This window comes from Strigops habroptila, chromosome 8 (assembly GCF_004027225.2).
Source record: "Strigops habroptila isolate Jane chromosome 8, bStrHab1.2.pri, whole genome shotgun sequence".
Taxonomy (NCBI): Eukaryota; Metazoa; Chordata; class Aves; order Psittaciformes; family Psittacidae; genus Strigops; species Strigops habroptila.
The window spans coordinates 39,199,719-39,217,329 of record NC_044284.2 but is presented as its reverse complement, the minus strand read 5'-3'; the positions used below and the strand labels follow the sequence as shown (position 1 = coordinate 39,217,329).

The window sequence follows — 17,611 nt, the reverse complement described above, 5'->3', positions numbered from 1 at the left end:
TTCTTGACTTCAGTTGCCCCATTCTTTACGAGCTTTAGCATAATAACAAATACATTGAATCACAAAGTGAAAACGCCACTCGAAATGATAGGAACGTTTTTTGCCATTTCAAGTTACACTCGGGCTGTGTAGACCTGTGCTATCTACATTATCCTATTAGATATTTCTTACTACTAGAAACTTACACAGCTTTGTGAGGTTGCTCTAGGGCAGCAGCCCTAGGGAAAAAGTACACACACACGCACACGGCTCTATGTGTGCACAACTCCTCCTGTTATAAAGGAAACAGGTGGTGGGAGAGCAAGTTCTGAGGGATCTGAAAAGTGAATATTAAATAACTGAATGAGGAAGAAAGTCTGTCTTTCTTTCTTTCTTTCTTTCTTTCTTTCTTTCTTTCTTTCTTTCTTTCTTTCTTTCTTTCAAAATGCTGCATTTTGACTGCTCTGGAGGGTAGGAATATGGGCTTTGGAAAGCTCGGATTTTGCAACAGGTGGAAGACAAGAGTTATAACAACATAAAGAGGAAAAGACTGGAGACGACTTAGGCTGGTAAAAGCATTTTTGGCTCCCCTAACAGAACAGGTTACTTCCAGAAACATGTTTAACACCCATTTTCTTAATGTAGAGCTGTCCCGATTGAGGAAGTCTTAGCACTGCACTTACATATGCAGCGCAGTCAGGAGGGAGAAGTTGATACGCTTTCTAGCTTACTGGTTTAGGCCACTGCAATAGCAATACTTCCTCTAATGTCAGAGAAGGCAGAAATTTAAGGGAGCTAGGAAGAGAGCTTGGGTGTATGTAACCACGCCACTGGTTGTGAGTGGTTGGTACTGCATCCAATGAACATCACTGAGCATCTTCCTTATCTATGTAATGATCGTATCCAATTGTTGTGTTTCACTAAAGGGAGAGAAACATAGTGGACATTGAAAACAAGTGTATTGCCAGCCACATTTCAAAACTGCCTTTCTGCTTTCTTCAAACAGCTTCTCAATTTCTCCTTGAAATGCATCTGTTTTCAAGGATGTTGTGGGAGAGAGAGGAGGGTCTCACCCGAGAGACACTGGCAGAAGGCAAGTCACTGGTGTACAGACTGTTGTGTTTGACTATGGGGTATTTTAGAGATGGAGGAGGTAAAAGCAAACAGAAAAGCAATTCAAAAAGCCAAGTCCCAGCCTCCCCAAGCCTGGATTTTGTGGCACTGCACTTGAAAGATACCCTTTCTAAATTAGAGATTTCTGTGTTCAAGGCTGTGGTACTAGTAAAACCCCAAAATTTTAATTGTTTGAGCAGTATGTATGATGAAAAAACATCACGTGTTTGCAGAGGGATATTTGTTTACAATTCTTGTAAATCTGAAGAGTGCTCAAAAGAAAGCTGTGAAGAAGGTGTCTGATTTAATGGTGCCTACCACTGTAGCAGAGCGAGAAGAGGGTAATAAAACCTTTGCTGCATTTTGTGAAATCAGATAGAATGAACGTAGCATTCAAGAAAATGAGAGACCCATAGATAAGCTGAATTCCTGCTTCACTTCGGTGATTTCCCTTTAAATCTAACGCAAAAGAAAAAAAAAAAAAAAGACAAATCTACAAGCAGTAGAGCACCTGGGATAGAGTGTGGTTAGCAGAAGAGGGAAAACGTTGCTTTCTCTTACTTTGCTTTCTTTCCGCTTTTCCTGGCAGCGCTCACGTGAGGACGAGGAGGAAGAGGGCGCTCTTTCCTATGACACCTTGGAAAGCGCGCAGATTCACGGCGCTCCTGCCGAAGAAACACCACCCCTAGGGGTAAGTAAAGGCGGCACAGGAAACTAAGATGAGCTTAAACACAGACACACTGAATGTGGCGTGCTGCCGAGCGCCTTCACCATGTCAGGCCAAGTCCCCAACTGATAGAAAATGTCCTCAGGTTCCTACAATGGGTGCCGCTGTGGCAGTTTGAGCCAAACCTACGGGAGGTGGCTGTAACTGTCGTTATTGTTTTGTTATGTTTCTATAATTTCTTTGGGATCAAAGGCAAGAATAGAAGAACTTGTTTTGATGTCGTATCCATGTTGGTATTTTAAACTGTTCTTTAACTGCCCTGAGATTTTTATCATATCTGTTTCTTGTGACATTGAGCAATACAGTAGTGCTGAAACCAAAGTCAGTAGCCCAAGGCAACTGGAAAATGAGATTGTTTTTCATGTCTTCGCTCTGAGCTGAAATGAAACCTATGTTGTGTTACACTAGTGGGAAGCCTTTTTTCGCTGGGCTTAACAACGTTGTGATCTGGGACCAGAGAATCTCACAGAGTGCCCATCTGCCCATCCCAGCGTTCAAGAATCTGTTTTAGATCTGGCTGAGAAATCTGCCCATGGTGCTAAACAGTCTTCAGCATCCAGAAGACCTCTCCTATGTGACTGGCACTCATCAGGCTTCTCAACATGAGGTCTAGGAACTTCTGAGTCCTTTGAAGTGTGTCCCACAATAAAGGGGGACATAGTTTGTAGATTCAATATGGGTCATTTAGAATAAAAAGCAAAACCCGAAAAAGCAAACAACAAATAAGATGAACTATGATAGTAATACAAGAATTTATAATTAATTTATCCCTGTCATTTTAAGGAGCTCTTGGAGGTTAAGAGTGTTGTGTTTATGCACGATGTTCAGAAATGCCAAACTTTGTTTTGGGCTTCTCACTTCACAAGATTGCTTTATGCAGATTTTCCTCATGCTTTAAATCTAAGCGGTGGAGTTAGTTTTGGATATTTTCATTCTGATCTCTAACATATATAATGCTACTGAAAACATGGGATGCCTAGGATTTGTTGTAGGAACAGCATCTACATTGAAAGTTCATTTACTCTACCTGGAAACTACGTATGCGTGAAGTGAATGAGTCAAACTTAAGACTTGCCATCTGATTATAACTCAATGGGTGGGAGGGACACAGTCCTTGGGCTTTGAACTAGTTAAATACAAATACAGAGCTAGCTGGCAAAAGTCTGCTCAGAGGAATGGGAGGCCCCAGGTAGAGTGGGAAGTACTCCCAGTACCCTAACAGACAGGGCGACATAATTATTAAGCCCAGAGTCCTCTGGGGAGTGCTTGGATTAAAGGACACCAGAGTGGTACAGACTTCTAGGGGAGGAAATAAAAATATTTCTTTTTCAAGAGGAATATTGAAAAAGAGCCTAGAATCAAAACTAAAGAGATTAAAATCCTCATAGTCAACAGAGATTTATACTGTTTAAGCATACTGTAGCAGGGCCATAAAAGGCATACGTGCAATATATCTGTAACCAAAGCAAAACGAAACAGAGCAGAAGGGAAAACGAAAGTTACGTTTGTCAATGGGAAGTTCTGAGAACTATTTAATCCAATAGTTAAATGTCTTGTTACGGAAACTGAAGCTTGCTAGAAAAGAACATGAACTATGGCAAGGAATTTTGGAACGAGGAGAAGGATTGAGTAGCAACTAGCCAAAACAAAAATAACAAACTTGTAAACGTATTGAAAATGAAAAACATCTTATGGAGAATCAGCCTGTTTATGGGAAAGAGAGAGCAATCGAGGAAAAAGAGAATTTTGCTAAATCAGCCCAATACGTGTTTGTGCCACGAACAATCTAATTATTACACCTTCCTTAGGTGCAAAAAATAAAAAGATCTGCAACTCAGAGAAGGCAATCTTTTGAGTGGCACTTGTACATGACAGCCACTTGATTCACAAATCAGGAAGGGGGGTTTCTTTTCCTTAATTCAGCTGGTGCAAACAAAATGACCCATTTCTATCACAATGTCCATAAGATTATTTTTTTTCTCATGTCTCTTGGACCTGATTTCTGATGCTGTCTAGAAGCTGTGGTAGAAAACTTGGTGGTTACAATAGTGATGATACTAAATGGAAGTGTGTGTGTACGTGTGTGTAAAAGAAGGGAAAATCAGTCCTTGTACTGAAGAAATCAGTAAGCTCCATCTCCCTGTCTTCTTTCTATGTACATACAAACAAATTACTGAATAACATTACCTTGTGAGATTTTTTTTTGGAGATATGTTTGAATTATCATGAAAGACTAGTAAACTCATGCAGCTCATAGGCAACTCTATTTACTTTGTGCAGCCCGTTTTCTGCCCTCAGCTCTGCACAAAGCAGTAGAGCACCGGGTATAGAGGGTGGTTAGCAGAAGAGGAAAACGTTCGTTTCTCTTGTTTTCCTGTCTTTCCCCTTCTCCTGGCAGAGCACTGTTCAGGAGGAGGATGAAGAGGGCGCTCTTTCTCATGTCATCGTGGAGAGAGCGCTGATTCATGAGCCTCCGAACAGAGAAACACCATCCCTAGGGGTAAGTAAAGGTGGCTCGGTGGCATTTTGGAAGGCTGCTCCTGGACTTCGGAGCCTGCTCCAGGGAGCTGAATTCCACGTGCATTGTTAGGATAGTAACTTGTAGCGCTGACTACTCTCACTATTTAAAAACCCGCCGAAACACTGGAGTTGTCTGCCAGGATCATCTGAAATAACTCTCTCCTTGTGTTGACTCCTCCTCTTTTCTTGATGCATAAAAAAGGTTAGACCAGTTGCTGTGCTCCCGACCCCCAGCCGCTTTGTGCCTGCCATCTCCAGCACAGAGGCAGTTCGCTCCTCTCAGATACCGCTGGCGCCTGTCTGGGTTTATTCGGGTGAAGGGAGCTCTCAAGAGTAACTAAGCATACCTGATGTGAAGGCAAACATGGATACCTGAGGTTCATCTGTAAGATCCAAAAATAAGTGTGTCTGAGCTCCAAGGCTCATGTCACAACAATTTACAGAGCTGTGGGAAAGTGTGGGAAACTTCATCTGGCTTAAGACGATGTAAATTGCTGCTGCTGTGGAAAGGCGTGATCTACAGCTCCTCTCCATCACTGGTGCAGCAGCAGCGTTTGCACGGAAATCCTGGTGATTAAAGATCATGGCAACCGTAGAGGAACTGGCCCATCAAATTACTGAACAGCAGATGGGAGAGATGGCCCATTCCCAGGGAGCTGTTACACAAACACTAACGGATGGGACAGCACAATGAATACAGACTGTCCCTGCAGGTTCAGGCCTCTCTTTACCATAGCGTACACAGGTATGCTTCCTCTGATACATCTTAAAAGCAGAGATGAACTGCTTACCTTTTTCCACATACGGTTCTTTTTTTATGTGCATCGCATTACTTGCTTGAATGTAGATACTCACTCCTGGGTGGCAGAGAACATTTCTACAGAAACAGGAATAGAACATCATTCCAGCGCTTCCCCCCCCTCTTTATTATTTTATTTTTTCATCCTAAGAATTTGAAGAGAAAAGACTTTTCCTAATACTGTGATGATACTTCATATATTTATAAAAGCTGAGTAATTTTTGTGTTTGGTAATTCAACTGAGTTGTTGGAACTCTTCTACGTTTTGGAGCAGGGAAGGAGGGAAGTGCTGCATTGTGTATCATTGATACAAGTCATGAAAACATGCAGGGAAACCTCATGTTGGAGAAGGATACTGGTTTTTGGTTGTCCCACCCAATGTTACGTGTCCCGGTATGCTGATTCATTGCCTGGCTAGGTAATAATCGTAGAATCATAGAATCACAGAATAGTTAGGGTTGGAAAGGACCTTAAGATCATCTAGTTCCAACCCCCTGCCATGGGCAGGGACACCTCGCACTAAACCATGTTGCCCAAGGCTCTGTCCAGCCTGGCCTTGAACACCGCCAGGGATGGGGCATTCACAACCTCCTTGGGCAACCCATTCCAGTGCCTCACCACCCTCACTGTAAAGAACTTCTTCCTTATATCTAACCTAAACTTCCCCTGTTTAAGTTTGAACTTGTTACCCCTTGTCCTACCACTACAGTCCCTAAGGAAGAGTCCCTCCCCAGCATCCTTAATAGAATCATAGAATAGTTAGGGTTGGAAAGGAGCTTAAGATCATCTGTTCAAGTGAGGGTATGAAGTTTTTGACAGTGCAGGTAGTTAAATCAACATAGATATGTGTGTGTATGGAGACTAGGAGCATTTGGGGAGTTGAATTTTATACTTTTATTCCCTTGAAAGTCAAAGCAAGTCCTTGCAAACATTTTGTTTTTAAATTTTATCCTAGAGAAAAATAACAACTGCAGAATAAATTTTAGAAACGTTCTTAGGTAAGTGTTGTTGCATACAAACCCACTCATTTCAGCAGGGACTGTAGCGATAGGACAAGGGGCAATGGGTTTAAACTTGAACAGTGGAAGTTCAGGTTAAGTATAAGGAAGAAGCTCTTTACTGTGAGGGTGGTGAGGCAGTGGAACAGGTTGCCCAAAGAAGCGGTAAATACTGCATTCCTGACAGGGTTCAAGGACAGGTTGGACAGAGCCTTGGGTGACATGGTCTAGTGTGAGACGTCCCTGCCCATGGCGAGGGGGTTGGAACTAGTTGATCTTAAGGTCCTTTTCAACTCTGATCATTCTGTGATTCTGTGATTCTGTCCTCACATCCCTACAATCGGTGCCGCTGTGGCAGTTTGAGCCAAATCTACGGGAGGTGGCTGTAACTTTTGTTATTACTTTGCTAGCTTTGTATAATTTCTTTGGGATGGACTGTGGTTAGCAGAAGAGGGGAAACGTTCCTTTCTCTTACTTTTCTTTCTTTCCCCTTTTCCTGGCAGAGCACTGTTCGGGAGGAGGACGAAGAGTACGCTCTTTCCGATGACACCCTGGAAGGAGCCCAGGTTGAGAAGACTGATGAGGAAGAAAAACCACGGCTAGGGGTAGGTAAAGGTGGCACAGTGGCGTTTTCGAAGTCTACTCCTGGACTTCGGAGCCTGCTCCAGGGAGCTGAATTCCACGTGCATTGTTAGGATAGTAACTTTTAGCACTGACCCTAAAACCCCACCAAAACACTGGAGTTGTCTGCCTGGATCATCTGAAACAACTCTCTCCTTGTGTTGACTCCTCTTCTTTTCTTGAAGGGTAAAAAAGATTTGACCAGTTGTGGCCATGGATGAGATGGTCCCTAGTCCAAAAGTGAGGATCTTAGCTTACGGCCTGAGAAGCTGAGCGTTTATTTCAGGCTGTGCTATGGCATTTTTCCTGCTGTTGGGAACCTGTCTCAGGCCTCCCAAAGAAATAGTCATGGTATATTGACTAGTGAAGGGATCTCAAAAGTTAGCAGAAAAGTGTTCCTCAAAACTTGAATGAATACAGGTTTGGGTATTTTAGGTTTGTGTTGCTTTCTGAGCCGGATGAGAAATTAAGGGTCTGCATTTCTGTGGAGATTACAGCTCTGTACTGTTTGTCCAAGGTGCATTTTAAAGCACACACAAAAGGCTTCAGCAGTAAGCAAAATGAGCTTAAACACACACGCACTGAACGTGGTGAGCTGCTGAGCGCCTTCACCATGTCAGGCCAAGTCCCCAGCTGATATAAAATGTCCTCAGGTTCCTACAATCGGTGCCGCTGTGGCAGTTTGAGCCAAACCTACGCGAGGTGGCTGCAACTTTCGTTATTACTTTGCTACCTTTGTATAATTTCTTTGGGATGGACTGTTGTTAGCAGAAGAGGGGAAACGTCCCTTTCTCTTACTTTTCTTTCTTTGCCCTTTTCCTGGCAGAGCACTGTTCAAGAGGAGGATGAAGAGGGCGCTCTTTCTGATTACACCCTGGAAAGAGCCCAGGTTGAGAAGGCTGCTGAGGAAGAAAAACCACGGCTAGGGGTAGGTAAAGGTGGCACAGTGGTGTTTTCGAAGGCTACTCCTGGACTTTGGAGCCTGCTCCAGGGAGCTGAATTCCATGTGTATTGTTAGGAAATGAACTTTTAGCACTGACTTCTCTCGCTATCTATCTATCTGTCTATCTATCTATCTTTTTTGTTATGTTTGTGTAATTGCTTTAGGATCGAAGACAGGAATACAAGAATTTGGTTTGATGTAGTATCCAGGTTGGTATTTCAAACTATTATTTAACTGCCCTGAGATTTTTATTATATCCGTTTCTTGTGAAGTTCCATGACATTGAGCAGTACAACAGCGGTGAAACCAAAGTCAAGAAAAGTAAGCAGAGTCTCTCTGTATACAGATATTGCTTAGAATCTCTCCTTTATGTGTTTTTAGAAGTACATAGAGTTGTAATTAGAACAGAGTAGAAGTGAAATCTGTTTCCTTTGGGTGTCACAGTTGGTCCTGGAAGCTCAGGGTTGCTGCCAAGAAAGGTTATTTATGTGGTAAGAAAAGAAAGGAAAAAGGTGGAGGTTTGGAAATCCAGGAATACCCGTAGCTGTCAGATCATAGGAAAAGTCATAAAGTCGTTCTGGCTTCTGAGATGGGTGCAGTCAACATGCAGAATTCTGATTTTTCAGCAGCATCCAAAATGAGGAAATGTGAAGGCTTATGCTAGAGAGCCTGTGTGTGTAAGGAAGCAATATCCAAAACATAAGGGCAAAATGACAAAAAAATCTTATTCCCACTTTCCGAAGGTTAAAGGTGATTCCATTTTCACAGTTAGGCAAACAGTGAAATGAAACAGTCATTCTTGATTAGAGTGCCTTATTTTTAGATAAATTATAAGTTACTGCACTTTAGGCAGTTTTATTCCAGCACAGGGTGTCTGTCCATGAAGTTAATAAAAATAGCTAGAGTGGAAAACTCCCCATCTGGAAAAGCTGTAAGTTTCAAGGCAAGGCAAAAGCATTTGAAAATCTGTCAAAATCAGTAGAAATTGTGTTGCAGAGACACTAGGTTCACTATCTTGAAAATAATTGTGCAGAATTTCTAAATAAAACAAGTCTTTAGCAAAGTGGTAATGTTTTAAATGACTAAGGCTGAAGAATATTTGATATCTCATTTATTTCTTCATCCTAATTGTTTTCTTTCAGTACTTTTTTCCAGTCTGCCTAATGAAAAACTATTCCATTGGTTTCGTTCCACAATTCTTGCTTTCAGAATCTCAACAGATAATATTTGCATTGGAAAAAACCTGCAAACCAGTGGGGGTTTTTGGGAAAAGCAATTGCTTCCAGTGATATTGATGAAATAGTGGCTACAATTCTGTGTTTTTATTTGGGTAGCAGCCTACTTTTGTACCATTTGGAATTTGAACTATTTTGTTTTAATCTTGAGTCTCTCCTCCCTCTTGCTGGGCTGTATTGTTAATTTAGGAGATGGTGGAGTTTTTAATTTAGAATCCCATTGAATGTCAACAGGTAGCATTTGTACCTATGGCCCACGAGGCTGTGGAATACAGATCTGTATTTTAGCTTTCAAACAGAGTGAAATACTTGGCAACTTTGGGGCATATGGAGGTTTTTGCTTTATTTTCCTGTCATTGGTAGACAAAATGGCCAGAGATCAGCGTCTCTCGGCCAGTTTTTGCAGAGAAGAACTGATGGGAAACGGAGATTGCGGTATCGGAGGTTGCACGCGGTGTCGCACCGGATTCGCAAAGGAGTCTTGCTTTTACACACCTAGTAGCCAGCTATGTTGGTAACGAGCTGCTTGTAATTTAGGGCCTGCTTCCTCAAGCCCTGTGTTGGTGGCCATTGCAGAGAGAAGACACCTGTTGGATATTATGCTGATACTCATATCTTTTCCTCATCCTGCAATTGTGTGTGTGGCTATCTTGCACTTTCACAATGCCTTGGTGAGCCAGTGAGACTGAGTGTGGGTTCAGGAGGCAGCCTGTATGGGACAAGGTCAGGCCCTTGATTAGAACCAGCTTGGAACCAAATTATAGCTCCTTCAGTACAGAGCATCTGCAGCTGGTGTTGGAGTCAGTTTGTGCTTGAAGGAACTTTTCATCCTGAATGTGTTTTAGTCTGCATGGAGCTCTCGTGTTTCAGCAAGAGCTGTGTACATGGGTAATGTTTTGTGCTGCGTAGCTGCAAAATGATCGCCTTAAAAGAGAGTGTGCCCCTCTGAAGGTCCAGCATTGCAGAGGATTAGTAAAGATATTAGAATTACACTAGATCATCAGTACCTGCACAACCTCAAAAAACCAAGGACTTGCAAGATTAGACCTCAGTTCAATCTTTCTACGCTTGCTTTTGAAAGATGCTGTCTATCTGGTTGGAAACTGTTTGCTCATTACGCTTGCAGATTATCAAAGCTATGCTCCGTGGCCTGAAAAATCCAAAGAAGACTGTTTAAAAATATGAAAAACTCGGGCTGTAAAATGCCATTTCTGTTTGTTTATGGTCAGCCTTGTGGAGGACCAAGAAAATCTTACTGAAGCCCTGAGATGTTGCGGTCTAGCATCTTTGTTAGAGTTCTGGACATGTTGTTGAAGGAGAGGAACAGAAGGCAGTGGAGAGCCTTTTCTGTTGTTCTGATGCACAAAATGGTGCAAAACTTCGGGTGGCTTTAATTGGTACCATGTAACGGTGATCACTGTGTGCCACTGTCAAAATTTGCAAAGAGTTTATATCACAATAATGTATCGTGATACAGCAGCAGCTGTTACCTAGGAAGCAAAGGTTGTGGTTTGAAAGAGAACTATCACAGCAGTCCCAGTTGAAAGCTTGCTATGGGTGCATATGTAAGGAAGAACTCTCCAGCAGAAAAATGCTGCAATGAAAATGGGTTGAACTCCTTAGTTTTTATTCTGCAAGTGTAGGAGAATTGCTGATGCAAAGACTAAGATAGACTGCTGTGTGTTCATACCCAATGCAAGTTTCTTTCCTGTAGTATTTTTCTACTGACATATTTAGTCTAACCTAAAAAAGATTTAAGCTGGGGTTTTTTTCCACAGTCTTGAAATACTTCCATGATGGCCTGATTTTTCCTTTGCATAATGCCATTAATCCTAGCTAGGTACAAGGCTTGCCTTAAAATAGCTTCTAAACTCAGTAAATGTGAACACTTCAAAAACGTATTTAATTCTTTCAGGTGACCTCGGGCAAAGGGCATTTGGTGTTTGATTTGTTCGGGCTCATGTCAACACGAGTAGTACTCATCTCACCAGCTGAAAAACCTGGCTGGGGATCCAGACCACTGAATTGCTTCAAGAAGACCCCGTCAGCTAGAAATGCATCCTTCTGTCTGAAGTTGTCCCTGTCTATTGTTAGAAGTAGTCATGAGGATTATTAATGATGAAAGAGATTAGACACAAGCAAGCCTTTCTGAGGTGTCAGAAAAAGGAACAATTTTCGTGCTAGTTTATAAATTCAGAGAGGTAAGAGCAAGCAGTGCACAGTGTCCAGCACACCAAATTGGAAATCAGTTTTCATTAAAATGGTGAAAAGAATCCAACGAAGTTCACTTTTTCTGGAGGCAAGGAATACCACTGCCAGTCTGCCGGGCAGAGTGCAGATGGCTGAGGTTTTCTATGTGCCTTCTGCTTTCCCAAGTTCTTCCTCCAGAATGACTCATGCAGACAGAAAAGATGTCCAGCTTGTGACAGTGTTTTTCTTTCTTTCTGTTGTGTAGCTCTCCGAATCCTCCAGTCGGCTATTCAGTGGATGCATTCACTTGGGGGTGGTGTCTGTAATGTCTGCCCCAGCCGTGACCATCTCAATGGAAAATGACTCCTCAACCAATATTCCACTTGAAAGTATCATAGATAGGATAGGATAGTGAAGAGATTTTAGTTTTCAAAGCCATAGGCAAGACATAGATCATAAGCAGCCCTTACTGAAAAGTCTTTGAGTTAGATTACTAATACTAGTAGTAATGTATGTTACAGTTCTGTAAGAGGGTACACTTAGTATAGTTTAACACTACAGTTAGTATAGTTTAATTATATTATTAGTATAGTATATGTTAGTATAGTTTTACACTACAATTAGCATAGTTTATTTATATTAGTATAGTACATGTTAGCATAGTTTTACACTACAATTAGCATAGTTTATTTATATTACTAGTACATGTCACTATAGTTTTACACTACAATTAGTATAGTTGATTTATATTATTAGTATAGTATATGTTAGTATAATTGTACACTACTATAAGATTTACCACTTCTATTTACAAGTACCAACATGTAGCTCCTAGTCCGAATAGTTCAAGAATTCCAATTTAGTTTTTATTGAGAGGGTAAAGATAGCGGGTTTCCCTAGTTCACACTTTCCATTGCGTTACGTATGAAAAAGATGTTTTTAATTGCTATCCTGTGATCTTTATACAATAAGTATTAAACGTTTTTCCACTAGTATTTGCCTCGGGTGAGTCTATGTTCTTAGCTTAGACTTTCTTGCTGCATGTCAGGTTGGGGGTTTTTGTTTGTTTGGTGTTGGGTTTGGGTTTTGTTTAACACCTCACACCACCTTCGTCACCCTCTTCAACTTCATCGCTTTTACTGTTGGAACTTCTTCCAGCTCCTGCAACTCATCTTCCCTGACCCCTTGAGAACTTGAAACACCACATTTCAGCTGTATCCCTGTAGGTGTAACCCTTCAGCTACAACCTGCCTTCTGCATTGTTTTCATTTTCAACATCACATCCAGTAACAAGTTATGGACTGGTTGTAACAGCGCCAGCATTCCTGGCGTGCATCTTGTTTAAATGTCTACAGTTTTTTGTGAGGATGGCTTCTGTGTTTCAACAACAGAGGGGCTAGCAAGGGTTGTCCAAGTAAACCGGTCTCACCTCTGTTACCCATCGAGTCACAGCAGCTTATCATGAGCTCTGTGTAGTCCAGTTGTACGCTGCAAGAGTGCAATGAGCTTGTTGAGAGCTAAAGATAAACGTCAGGAAAGCAAAAACCATCCCAGTGCATCCGCCATGCACAGCAACCTGCTACTGCTCTGGAAAATTCTGTGCTCTTTTTTGAGCTTGCAGTTTAATGATCTCTGTTGTGGCTAACTGGGCATCTGAGATTATACACAGATTTTACAACTACTTCATGAAATTATTCTCTTTTGGTGCAGTGAATGATTTCTGCGGCAAGTTGATAAAATAAAATGGGTTTGAGTGTTTCCATCTTTTCCCCATTGTCTCCATCATGGCATTTTCCCCTCCTGGCCTCACCACCATTCCTTTGTTGGGGTTTTTTCCCCTCCCCTGCACACAATCCTGAGGGTTGGAGTTTACGCAGCACAGCTGCTTCTTCTACCTCTTAGCACAGTTCCTCTTCCCCTCAGACCTCTCACACAGATGACCTGCCATTCACAAGTTACTTCAGCACTGAGGGAGACTCCTAAAACCGTCAAAGTCATGCCGAGCCCCTGAACTACGGCAGTTGCCTTTGCCACGACTGTCACGACAACTGTCAACTGCCTTTCATGTTACAACAGCAAAGCCAAGAAGAATGATTACACTGAATTTAAGCTGCCTCTTGCTTTTTTCCTAGGTAAACTACCTAGGGATACAAAACAAAACAACACAACCTCACTCAATTTCCTTCAGGATAAATACAATCTACCTGTGAACTAGGAAATTCATATTTCCATATTGAGAATACACCACCACTTGTCCTTTCCTAAAGAAAGGCAAAGACAGAGTTATCAGATGACAAGCGCTCTTCTTGCAGATCATCATTTTTAGGGCCTGTCACCATAACCTTTCTTGGGAACAAGCTGCTTTGTCAGCTGGCTTGCTACTTAGACTCTGTAAAACCTGTTCCTAGCTTCCACTGCTCTGCCACCAGACTCTCTGGGGTAGGCACTTGCTGGGTGTTTATTCCCATCAGCTGGGGGCTTCTGGGTTTCAGCTCTCATGCTCCACAGCAGAGCACAAACCCCATACCAAAAGGAGGGGGGAAGGAGGAAAAGGAGCCCTCTGTGCATCGTGAAGCAGCCTGCCAAATTCTTATTTTTCCCTTGTTAAGTTCTGCTAACAGAAACTCATTTTCAAGGTGTCTGAGCAAGTGCATGACTACGCACAGCACAAGGCACCTCCACATTTGGGCTGTGGGTGCTAAACCTGCAGGAGGGGACATCCCTTCCGTGCCTATGCTGCACCATACCCCAGGACGGCGCAGCCCCTGCCCTGCACGCAGCAAACAGCGTCTCCACCAGAGCCCGGCGGCTGGCTCAAGCCTGTGCTCCTCCTTGCGCTCAGTTTTGAAGCCCATTTTGAAGCAGGTAGATGGAGGCCACATCTGCTCTGAAACTGACACATTCATTTAATTCAGGTATTCTTCATTTGTTCCCTTCCTCCCCTGAAACCGCCATCATGCCCCTTGCACCACTCGCTGCCAGAGTCAACTAGAAGAAAAAAACCACGCACACAAAAAACCCCAAACCACCCAACCACCCACCCCAATGCTCTTGTCAAGATGCTTTTGATAAACCGCTACTGCTCTACTTGGGGAAATCCAAGTTAACAAAACTCAGCCTCTCCGAGCATCCAAACCAGCTCCACCGACAGCATCATTTCCTGAGAGCACGGCGTTAGCCAGCTCCGGCCCACACGAGGCGACGGGGCAGACGTGTCCAAACAGCAGCTTTACCTGTTGGTCAGTGCCAGCCTCGTCCAGCCTCGGGCCCCTGCCCCGCCACATCTGCAGGACGCGCTTTAAGGCCCGGGTAGCCTGGTGGCTCCAATACAGAAGGCCTGTGCAAGTGATGCAAAGACCTTGTTTTACCCTTTATTATTTGAATAAGCTACACCAAGGTTAAAAAAGCCCTTTTTGTGTTTTCCTTTTAATCATTTCCTGCATGGCCAGTCCAGGGATGCGCCCCACCTCCACAGGGAAGAGACCAAAGGGCAGCTGTCAGGCTGTGCCACAGACCACATCCCCAGCCCGGAGGCACCGAGCAGGGCGAGCAGCTCTGGGAGTGGGGATGCCACACTCGCCCCCAGGGCGTCAAGTCCCTTCCCTCTCCAGCCCCCAGCACAAAGCACGGAGTACTGTGAGAAGCACCAGGGGCTTTTCAGCCAAGATGTTCACGGAGAAACTGCTTCAATGGCATCACGAAAGGTCAGAAGAAGAAGGGCTGGTAAAACCAGAGCTCAGGCTGACACAGGTAAATCAGCTCCCATGGCTGGGATAAAGGAGAGGCCTCTCTACCTAGACACAGAGCTGGGTCTATCACGGAACAGAAAGTGCATGAGGGTGGAAGACATACGTAGTAGCGATGTATATGAACACAGCGTAACCACAGGGAGCCTTAACATGGAGAGGCAGCCACAATATTGCACTGGAGAAATGACCCCAGGCCAAAGGGGCTCACCCACCCGTGCTGGCTCATCCCTCCTGTTCTGACACACTCAGACGCACACGCACGTTACGGGGACTGGAAGCCTGCACAGACGCTGTGCCAAGCTGGGGCCCTGCTCCTCTCGGGAACCCTTCTCACCACAGCTCCAGCAGCTGCCAGCCTTCAAACAGCATTACTAAAGGCCTGGAGAAACAGCTACGCTGCAAAATCAGCCCCAATCCCAAGGGAAGCATGATGCGATGGACCAACTTAGTAACATCATACTCATACCCACGTTGACACCTGACAACATGCTGGATGCTTACCCCTTCACAGAAGTCCTGCTTCTGAAGGCTTCTCACCAACATCTCTGGGATGGCCATCGTGCTTCAAGCAGCTCAGAGCGGCCACTCGTAAAACAAGATGGGAGGAGGAAGCAAGAGGGCTTCTCAGAAAGGAATGAACCAGGCTGTGTGTGGCGGCCCGCAGCAGACCTGCTCTTCATACTCACCATGGCGCATGGGCACCTGCTCCGGCCTGGACAGCAGAAGGAACATGCCTTCCAGGGGGTAGCTGCAGAACCGGCACATTCATACAGCCAGTGACTCCACGGTAGAGCGACACAGATGCAAAACTCTTGAGCTGGCCTTCCCTGCCAGGGCTACTCCCACCCAACGAAGAATATACACAGCTGCGCATCTTGCACCAGGTTCTATGTATTATCAGACCGGCTGACAGGTAAGAACATGTCTTCTTTAGCAGAAAGCACAACACTGATCACTAATTATTAAAAACAGATAAAAAAAAATAAGCACCACCACCACCAAAACCCAACCAAACCAACCAACCCAGCCACTGCAACAGCAGCCTGTAGCTTGAGGTCTGTGCCTAATAGCCCTGTAGTGCACAATTCTATCACGGCTGTTGAGAACAGTACGGGTGACAACACTAACATTTCTGTAGGTTGTTTTGTTTTTATAAGGATAGTGTCAAGCAGTTTGTAAACAAACTGTTTAGATTTTAAGTTCCTAGAAGTCCTGCGCTTGGCTTTATGGCCTAATTAAACAGGCCGGCAAATAGGTCATCAGGCTTTGTTTTCCTGAAGAAATAAATTGAGCTTTTAGAGATGGGGGAAGGAAGCAGGACATGACACGGACTAACTCCACCTGTGCTCCCTTCAGGCAGGGCGGAGAGAAAGCCAGCAACCTGCACTTTCCCATCCAGCTTCCAAGATTTTAGACACGCCAAGACATCGGTTCTGGGCTGGGAGGCCTGTTTAGATGGGATCTAGCAAGTTTTGAAGTCTGCGGAGGCGAAGCAGCAACGGTTTTCTTTTGAGATGCAATGAGGGAGAAGAGGCTACAGAGGAGCGCTGCTCCAGAGCACTCAGCGTTTCTGGAAACCATCTTGATTCTGACAGGGATTCGTTTCAAAACCAAAACCAAATAACCCAAATGCTTGCCTGCAGTTTCTCTCAGTGAACAGGGCTATAAAAGCCTGCAAACTTACAAGGAGTTGTAGTTACACAGCAGCCCAGTTACAGCTATCCAGAAAGGTATTAACACTTGTACACCTCTATATATTAATCTTTATAAATACAGTGTTCTGCATGAAGAACTGTAGAAAGATGTCATTCAAGGTTGGGATTTTTTCACAAAAGCTTGTGAGGGCTTTTGTTCACATCTCTGCCTTTTTTCTGCCACTCTGGAACACTTGTTCCTTTTCCTCCTTCACCTCCCACCCAGTCTTAAGCGGCTTGGTTAGTCAGCAGGTCCAACCACTGTGCTTTGCCATTGAAAGCAGAGGGAAGGAGGCCACGTGAAGAGCTGCTCTACAACTTTCAAGGGTGAAAAGCTAACGTGTGAGGCAGGTTCAGCTGTCAACAGAGTCCCAGGGGAAGCGGGCAGTCATAGCTCATCCCTGGAGGATGGCGCGTTGAGAGATGACTGGGAAGGCAGAGCATCCTTGTGCTGGGCATCGCTGTGCATCTTGCCCTGCTGACGAGATTTCCAGGAGCGTGTTCTGTCCCAGTCTGTTGACACAGTCTCGTTGTCCCAGATTGTAGAGGTCTCTGTGTCGCTGAGGTAGCCTGGCTGCCCCGTGTAGTGCGTGGGGTAAACAAGCAGGGGTTCTGCTGAAAAGGCCTTCAAGTCTCTGGACTCATAGTACTCCATGTACTTTGCTCTAAAGAGGAGAGAAAAATCACCCCAGTAAGAGAGGGAACGTTCACCAGTGCCACTGCTTGTAACTGAGAGATACAAGCCAACCCACCAAGCAAACAGATCCCAGGGAGTGGAGGTAGTTGCTGGGTGCAGTTCTAGTAGAGAGTTCTGACTCTCAGCAGCCATAACTTCCTGTCTTACAATCACACACAACCTATACGACCGACACCTCCATTACCAGAGATAACCTAGGGTCTCAGGACCAGCCCTTACCTGGTTCACAGCTTGTGGACAACATCCCCTTGCAGCAGGTCTGTCACCTCCTTTGACCCGTGTCAGCAGCTCTGCTCTAGAGAGCTGAAAAGTATGAGTAGCCCTGTCTCCCACCAACCAGGCTACA

General features: G+C 44.2%; 1 protein-coding gene across 1 annotated transcript in view; it reads right to left on the bottom strand.

Moving 5' to 3' along the window:
- Window positions 1–11,532: 11,532 nt before the first annotated feature.
- Window positions 11,533–17,611, bottom strand: part of LOC115612307 (procollagen galactosyltransferase 2-like) — a 58,009-nt gene continuing 51,930 nt past the window's right edge. The window contains exon 12 of the mRNA XM_030496440.1: window positions 11,533–17,233. Coding sequence (XP_030352300.1) covers window positions 16,957–17,233 — 277 coding nt within the window. The 3' untranslated portion in view covers window positions 11,533–16,956. The remainder of the gene's footprint in view (window positions 17,234–17,611) is intronic.